The 8969-nt window shown below is 42.6% G+C and overlaps 1 protein-coding gene across 1 annotated transcript; it reads left to right on the top strand.

Annotated features, from left to right (window-relative positions):
• The first annotated feature begins 6740 nt into the window (after positions 1-6740).
• LOC147418149 (spermidine hydroxycinnamoyl transferase-like) lies at positions 6741-8766 on the top strand. The gene is made up of 2 exons (XM_086507443.1): positions 6741-7345; positions 7861-8766. The coding sequence occupies exons 1-2, from the start codon at positions 6893-6895 to the stop codon at positions 8749-8751; spliced, it is 1344 nt and encodes a 447-aa protein (XP_086363569.1). The 5' UTR covers positions 6741-6892; the 3' UTR covers positions 8752-8766.
• Positions 8767-8969: the final 203 nt, after the last annotated feature.

Raw genomic sequence — 8969 nt, 5'->3', positions numbered from 1 at the left:
GGATAAAGGGCAGTAGCTTGTTGTTCCAAAATTAGAAAACCAAAAAACGGCTATCATTTAACGCTTCCCAAAGATGATGGTACATTCATGTACCATCAAAAAGCATCTTTTCCAATGAGAGAGGTTCTGAGTTCTTTGTGATATTTGGTATCTTGATAAGATTTTCATTGTGTGGCTCTGACATTTTGACTCGAGTCACATACATGCATCATGCTGCAAAACTTACATGAGATCGCTACTCTTTGGTAGAAGGCAACTCAAATAGGATTTTAGTCGATACCCATTTACCTTCTTGGAGTGCTCTTTATCATTCAAGTCCATGAGCTGGTAGTAACTTGAATTGAAAGCCTTCTTGACTATTATATATGGTTCCTACCATCTAGTTTTGAAATTGGCATCAAAACAATTATCAAGTTGATTGTCATACCTTAGCACAAGATCTTCTTCCTTGATCCCTTTATCCTTTTTTTTCTTGTCGAGCTTCTCTTCTACCTGTGTAGCTCTCCTCTTGTAGCACTTGTAAGCCGCTTCTCTCTTCCACTCAAGCTCCACTAATGTAGGAAGACGATCTACCCATGCATCTTGATCTCCCCCTATCCCTTTGTCATGTAGCCGCTTTGTTGGGATGTTGAACTTGATAGGTTACAAAGCCTCTTGACCATCTTGGGGGGTTCACTGTGTAAAAAACCATATTATGTGCGTTCAAGACAGGTTTGTAGAACCTATTATCTGTGAATTTTTTAAAGAATTCAATGTACATTTTCCTTTTAAAATCTGTAAGTTTTTTTAAAATTAAATTTAAAAAGATAATATCCTTTTGTATTTTTAAAAAAAAGTTTCAATAAATTTAAATACCCTTCTGTTGAGCCCACATGATAGGTTACATTTTTCTTAGGTGACCTCTCCGAGTTGACCATAGACCAAGTGAAATGGAGTGAACTCTGTGGTCTCCCTGTATGTGGGTTGATATGGCCACAATGATCCATCCAAGAATTCATCCCACAACTTTGTCTTGTTTTTCACCATCTTTTTGATGATGCATGTTCACTGTCTGTTAACCACTTACAGGACACCCTATCACCTTTGACGGACGCCTTATCACTTTATCTGAGTCATGGACCGGGATTGTTGGTCCTATAGGTGTGTAGGTGATCGACAATGAGAGGCGCACCACTTATCTCATTTTTACATTATTTTTGCTATGATCAGCCACTGTGGGCATCCATGTGTGAACGGGTCAGATTCATATAAAAGGTCCATTTTGACCTAAAATCCTCATTCTTGAGGTGCATGCTAAAGAAGTGCTCTTGCTCTACCTCTACCTTCTTCTCCATCATGTGCTCACGAGTGTGTGTGTATGCTTGAGAGCTTGTGTGTGTGTGTGTGTGTGTGTGAGAGAGAGAGAGAGAGAGAGAGAGAGAGAGAGAGAGAGAGAGCATTGCAGCGACATCAATGGTGGCGGCTCCCTCTTCTTCATGGAATAGAATCTTTCACGACGGCAAAGCATTTAGCAGTGAGTGACACACCATTGCCCCTTTGAGCTTACTAGGATAGTTTAGTTGTGTGCTTGCAATCATTCGTGGCTCGCACACAGTGTTCGGCAAGTTTCCAGTCTCCGACACGTGTGGTAGAGGCACACATTTTTGGCACCACCGTTGTCGGGGACTGCCTTGCACTAAGCTTGAGGAGCACTCTGTGCTTCCTCTTGAAGTCATTCTTTTCATATGGTTTTGATCTTTTTTGAGTTTGGACTAGATCTATTAGTGGCTGCAATTGTACAGGTTTTGATAGGTTTTATTTGATCTGTCAAGCTCTATAATGTGCAGGTTTTTGCAAGTTTTGTTAGATATATTAGTGGATGGAATGTGCAGGTTTTAGCATATTTGTTAGTGTTAAGCTCTCTGTTGTTCAGGTTTTTGAAGTGGACATTCAGCAGGTGGTTAGTGCTGCCAGTGTGCAGGGTGTTGTAGCTGCAAGGTGCAGCTACACGCGTTAGGCAGGCTCTGTGCATGTGAGCTTAATGTCCACGTAACACAATATTATCCAAAAAAAGTTTTAAAAAAAAAAAAAAAAAGTAGAAACATTTAAAAAAACTTGGAAAATTTGAAACCAAAAAGAAAATTCAAAAACAAAAGGGAAAAGAAAAAATCTTATATTAAAAGGAAGGGACCGGGATCATTCCCCAAGCCCAGGCCCATGCCGAGGCTAGGCTCAGGCCTCAGTCCTCGGTCTTATGATATAGTGTAGACACTACTATATATATAAAGACTACCCCCTCAAGGTGAAGGGAAGGCATGTGGCACAAGTCCTTCAAGTCCTCCATCCTTCTCTTCACACTTACACCCTTGAACTTACTAATTTTAGCCTTCTTCTCAATTAGAAAAATACTTTTTTTAAGGATTTTGAGGGATTTAAGTAACGGAATTGGGGGTTGTAAATCACATTATGTCCTTCTAACCAAGACGCTCGTTTTGAGCTATCACACGCCATATTTCATACCTTGGTTAGAAAAAGGACAAAAAAACAAAAAAAATTGGGAGTAAATTTGGATTGAAAACACCCAAAAAACTAGGTGAACGGCCTTTACGGGCACTCACCAACACTTCTAGGGTGTTGAGGTCACATGTACCTATGCTTTGGTCCCGTGCTAGAGTACGATCATGAGATTCTTGGACACAAGGAAGGCTAAGCAACCGACTTTATCACAAATGGAGACTCCCTCATTAAGCCCGATGAATCCTCCATATGTTGTTTTGCCTAGGGTCTCAGTACAATCTGAGTCCGCAAGCGATAGCTTTACCTTTCCATGTTTAGCTCATCTTTCTCTTGATGACACCATGGCTACAAAAAGCACGCCATGGAACTCATTTATTAGTAAAGCACCGCTAAATGGTGGCCCAATGCCTACAACAGTACCTACAAGTGTGTATCAATCATATGCAGCTATGGACCCTCGTGATCACGTAGCTCCTACCCCTCCCATTGTTTCAATAACTTATGCTCCATGACCACAACGTCCAAGCCCTTATCTCAACGAGACTATACCAACTAGCATGAACATGTCACATCCCACGTCTTCTATGCCCAGGGCCACGCATATGAACTTTGGGCCACCACATGGCACATGGCACATGGCACAACATCGTACCTAGCTTGGGACCCAAGGATCACCCGTGTGCCTAATCTGATGCCAACTTCCATTTCACATGCAGGTCCCGAGAACACCTGTCCCCACTATACCTGCTCACTTGGGTGACTTGAAAACATGTGCTCAAGCTATTGGTCTATCTATTGCCGAAAATATGTGAAACACGCCTAATAGAGAGCCTAAAAGTAAGGTAGTACAAATAGCAAAGCTCACACAAAAAATTTAGTGGAGACGGGGATGTGAGAAAGCATATCAAAGCTATTGGTCTATCTATTGCCAAAAATATGTGAAACACGCCTAATAGAGAGCCTAAAAGGAAGGTAGTACAAATAGCCAAGCTCAAACAAAAATTTAGTGGAGACGGGGATGTGAGAAAGCATATCAAAGTATTTGAACAAATATGCGATTCCCTAGGAGAACACAATGACCTGCATAAGAGTAATGCTTTAAGCTTGACCTTGAGTGGGAAGGCTTGGGATTGGTATAGGACCCTAGGGTGAAAGAGAAAACAATTTACCCTACTCTTAGGAGACTGTTCTTGGAAGAGTACATACGAGAGGGAGTGCTTTGGGGTGTAGCATCTTAGCTCCAGAAAGCCCAATGAGAGGAAGGGGAGTCCGTGAGAGACTTTATTAGTCGCTTGAAGCATTTGAATTCTCATTGTAATCCAAATGAGCACTTTAATAATAAACAATTGCTCGATAGATTTATTAAGGGACTACGACATGAGGATATCTACAATGGCCTAGTCATTAGAGGTATCACCACTTGGGAAGCAGTCACCACCAATGCGATCCAATTGGATGGCAATTTAATGATTCAAGGAGAAAGATTCTCTGTTGAGCCTACATCTACTAGCTCGCAAGCATTGGGGCATGAGTCAATGACCATAAAGCCTATTGCTAAAGAGCCAAAGAAATCTGAGATGAATTTAGCAAATCTCACCAAGGCCATTCAAGAAAGTCTTAGAGACAATCATGCTCCACAAAACAATCATATGTATCCAAGAAGGGAGCAACAATGGTGCTTAGTTTTCTTTGGTCCACATAGTACTAGTGAATGCCCTACGTTTAAATTAAAATTTATTGGGAATTGCAATGCATGTGGGAGGTGGGGCGGGGGGGGGGGGGGGGGGGGGGGGGACAAACTTGCCATGATTAGGAGGAGTAGTTGGAGCTTGGCATGACCAACTAGAAGGAGATTTATCCTTGGTCAATCCACAAGAACGCGGAGGGTAACAACACTTCATTTCTCTCTCTTTAGAGGGCCACTACCACTCACCAAGGTCCCATATCAATTGTGTGTCTCTAGCCTAATCGCAAATTCTTTGCCTCCTTAGAGAGAAACATAGGATGTTAAGATAAGACATTATGAAAAGGGAGCCCATTACTTAACTCATTCCCAAGGGACCTCAAATTGACCTGATAATTCTTGACTCAAAACACACACACACACACACACACACACACACACACACACACACACACACACACACACACACATGGATAGAGAGAAGGGGGGGTAGGGACAAACTTGTCATGATTAGGAGGAGTATGTTGGAGCTTGGCATGGCCAACTAGAAGGAGATTTGTCTTTGGTCAATCCACAAGAATGTGGAGAGTAACTACACTTTATTAGTTGTTCGATCTTACACTCGAAAAGGTACACTCGAAAAGGTAGACATAGTGTTGATCCAAAAGATAGATTTGTGCTTGGTTGATGTGAATGTGTAGGGCGCACTTAGACCTTGTGTGTTGTCATACATTGTCATCTAGAAAGTAGTTATAGTGGTGGTTGATGCACAAGTGTATTAAAGAGCTATAAAAGCTCACATGAGAATCATAGGCATTTGCCCACATTTGCCCTCCCTATGAAGGGAAGGAGAACAATGGTTGCTTCAGCTGACACACATGTAGCCGTGGCAACGCGCGGGTCACATACTAGTAGTTGTCTTATCTTAATGGGCAATGCCTTTGGTTTTTGGCAGAACTCACAAATAGTGAGTGTATGATACGTTACAGTTTACAGGTCATAGTCACTTTACAAGGTACCCCCACTGGTTTTAATATACTGTTGCTCCAAACTTCAATCACTCACAATTGTGAGTTTTGTAAAAAATAAAATAAAATGTGGCAAAATGATGCGCGCACGGCTAGAAAAATACATTTTTCCTAACGAAAGAAAATAAGGGCAAACTTGAAATTCTCCCGGTCTTTTGGTTAAAATTTAAAGCTTTTGCCGATAATTACACTAAAATTTGTGAAAACTTCCCGGTTTTCTTCAAGACAAGCTCAAAATCTAACCGGGATTTTAGGATTTCAACCGGTTAAAATACATTGGACCCCGGTTTTTCCCTAACACTGGATGCGCGTGGTCTCTCTCCAACAAAGAAAGGGTGTATCGTGGACTAGCTCCTCGTCATTGTATTGGCTTCCCATTACGGTAGGTGCCCTTCGTTTGCACCTTAACATTGTAGTTCCCAACCTTTGAGGCTTGCCATGTTTTTTTGGCCTCCAGAAGGTCATGGTGAGGTGGGTGGAGAAATGGTACAAATTTTGGACTGTCGATGCACATTGAATCGATGTTGGACACGTGTCCTTTTTTTTTCTTTCCGTTCAATTCTCTTCAATAAAAAAAAAACCCTTGCCTTGTACTTTTGAATGGAATATTCTCTTCCAATGAGTCTCTAGACTCCCACACATACTATCTCTTAGTGTTTGCACAAAACCTGCCTTTAGTGTATTTTTCAACAGGCTAAAATTGCAAAATCTAGGCCAGGGTTTGAGCTTGCCTTGAAGAAAACTAATAAAATTTTACAAGTTTAAGTGTAAAAACCGGCAAATCCTTTAAATTCTAACCTAAAAACCGGAAGAGTTATAAGTGTGCCCTTTTTCTATCTAGGTGGAAAAAAACTTTGGTGAGCCTTGAGCTCTCTCTCTCTCTCTCTCTCTCTCTCTCTCTCTTTCTCTTCACACATAAAATTGAGGTATTTACCTTCGCACTAACTAGCACGGCCACGTTCAAATGGGATCGATGGGGGTCATTTGGACCGTCGGACTTTGGATTGTCAAGCAAATTTGGGGTGCAAAAGTAAATTCCGGCCAGTCAAGGTTATATCGTACCTTGCACGTCGAGCCCACAACTTGCCCCATGCAATGCACATGTTCTAACCACCACGCCCACATACATTCACTGTATTTCAATGCACTACATTGTAAGTACGGATCACACGGTCTACAATCCATGCACGTCACGATTTTTCACCTCCATCCTTGATCCCATTTGAACATGCCGGTGCCATATATTGCTGAGGGGGGTATTTGGAAACTTGTGACGGTCATTGCCAAATTATGACAATGACAATGGCAATTGTTGGCCCCTTGGTGTCCTTTCAGAGTACGCTAGGTGTCCTCGCCTAACTGATGCTTTTTGGTGAGCACTGCCCCAGCTACGAGGGACATTTTAATAAATATACGACGAGCATTAGCCCTTTATCGGGCCTTTACCCTGTCAACGTTGTGAGGATGCTGGAAGTGGGACCGGATAGTCTGGGGCACGAGAGTATATAGTAATGGCAGACGTAACAAGCATGTTGAGAGAGAGAGATGGTTACCGAGGGGACTCAGGGGAGCAAGTAGTCACAGAGAGAGAGAGAGAGAGAGAGAGAGAGAGAGAGAGAGATCTCAGAGTACTGCAAAAGTGGCTACGGAGGCACATGTAGGCGCAGAGAGAGAGAGAGAGAGAATGGAGATGCAGGAAATGTCCAGTTGCGCTGAGTTGGTAGAGGAGGAGGTGAGCTTTGTAAAGCCTGCTGCAGGCGCCGCTGGACGCCGCCATGGCTATCTCTATCTCTCAAGCCTAGACTTGTATTGGAGAGGGACGCCCTACAGCAGAAGACTGCTCTTCTATGACAATGTGGACGACCAGGACGCCATGGTTGCAAAGCTCAAGAGCAGCTTAGCGCAGGTGCTGCTGCCATTCTACCCTGCCGCCGGCCGTCTCGTGTCCGCCCGCCCACCTGCAGCCTATCCCGCCCGTCCATCCATCCTCTGCGACGGCCAAGGCGTCGAGTTTATCGTCGCCCACGTGGACGCCCCCCTCTCTCTGCGCCACTGGGCCCTCTTCCCCTCGCTTGCCCGCGCCTATCCTCCCCTCCACGACGTGGATCCACACGTCCTCCCCTTGCTGTCCATCCAGGTAAGCGCCCTTTCCCACGTCTTCATCCAACTTGCCTAAACACTTGGGTTAAATACTAAAGCACTATCTATTATAGGATGGTTATGAATGTTATGAATCCTTTGAATTCTACCAGCATAAGCAACATCCATGACTTAAAAAGAGCTAAACCTTCCTATGGACATTGTTCCCATAGTTTTGCAAATGCAGGTCGTGCAACTTGTTCTCGCTCATGTGATCTACCGAAGAGTGTTATCAAGGCATGTGGCATTGTAAATCTTTATCATGTGTGTTATTGTTGTTATGGTGTTTGTCCCATGTGCCTAAAGAGAGCATGATTTGATAAACTTTAGCTTGTGTTTATCCAATCTTCCTCTATCTATTGCATAAACTATCCATAAGTTGAGGATATAATCCCTCAAAGTGTAGTTCAAGTATAAACCATGAGTTTTTTTTTGGAGTGATGAGTTGTGTTGGGTATCCATTTGCAAGGAAGACAATAACATTGCCTTTTCGATTGATCCTGTAAATTACAGGTTACGAAGTTTCTATGCGGTGGATTAGCAATAGGCATTGCTTATAGCAATGTCCTCGCGGATGGACATTCTTTTTGGCATCTAATGAACTCATGGGCAGAATGTGCTAGAGATGAGGCCATTTCAATACAACCCTTTCACAATAGAGAAGTTTTTAAGGTTGAGAATCCATCAAGGGAGGGTGCATCTCAATTATTTCCACCCACTTGCAACATTTCAATCCATGAGAATATTTCACCCATTACAAGAATGCCCAAGGTCTTCCATTTTTCTCCTCTTATGATCAACAAGATCAAAAGCCAAGCTTATGAAGGGCATGGTGCACCAAATGAAGCATCTTTTTCTGATTATGATGTCTTGTGTGCATTTGTCTGGAAGAGTGCTATTTCATCTCAAACTCCATCAAAGCTTGATCACTCATCGACAAACATTTGCGTCTTAGGTGACATGAGGTTTCGGATGAAACCTCAATTACCAAGAGGCTACTTTGGAAATAGCACAATCTTTGCATATGCAAGCTCCTCTATACAAGACATGAAGGAAGGCTCCTTTGGCTTCATTTCCCAACAAATACATGAAGCTTGCAAAGCATGTAATGAGTCGAGGCTTTGGGAGATAGTGAGTTGGCTTGAACTCCATGATAACTTTTTTGATGCCAAGAAGTTTCCTTGGATGGTGGCTGATATGAATGTGGTGAGCTCCCCAAAGTTCAAAGTTTACAACGTCGATTTTGGTTGGGGCAAGCCTATTGCTATGCGTCCACCGCAAATCTCAAATACTCGTGACATGTTTCTACTCCCTGGTCGCCATGGTGGCATTGATGTTTGTATATTATGGCCTACACCTCTAGTGAATCAATTACTACATAATTTCAATGAGCTAATGTTATAAATTGATTTTCCTACTTATGTTCTTTTTCTGATTTGTGGTATATTTGCATACTAGACACCTTCAATCATTTTTTCTAATGTGAATCTCACAATATGAGGTTATATCAATAAGAAAAAACCATTACATCAGCACCATGCTCAAATTGAGCCATGACCACAAAATTCCAAAGTAGACCGATGACTAGGCTTTTCACAAGGAGCCCCAACCTCGCATATACT

Source organism: Adiantum capillus-veneris, chromosome 30 (assembly GCF_014529385.1).
Source record: "Adiantum capillus-veneris isolate H3 chromosome 30, ASM1452938v2, whole genome shotgun sequence".
Classification (NCBI taxonomy): Eukaryota; Viridiplantae; Streptophyta; class Polypodiopsida; order Polypodiales; family Pteridaceae; genus Adiantum; species Adiantum capillus-veneris.
The sequence above is the reverse complement of the archived record's forward strand: the minus strand, read 5'-3'. Positions and strand labels throughout refer to the sequence as shown.

Coding starts and splice junctions, on each gene's coding strand:
- LOC147418149 (XM_086507443.1), top strand. CDS start 6,893: ATGGAGATGCAGGAAATGTCCAGTTGCGCTGAGTTGGTAGAGGAGGAG. Junction 7,346..7,860: donor TCCCCTTGCTGTCCATCCAG/GTAAGCGCCCTT, acceptor TGTAAATTACAG/GTTACGAAGTTTCTATGCGG.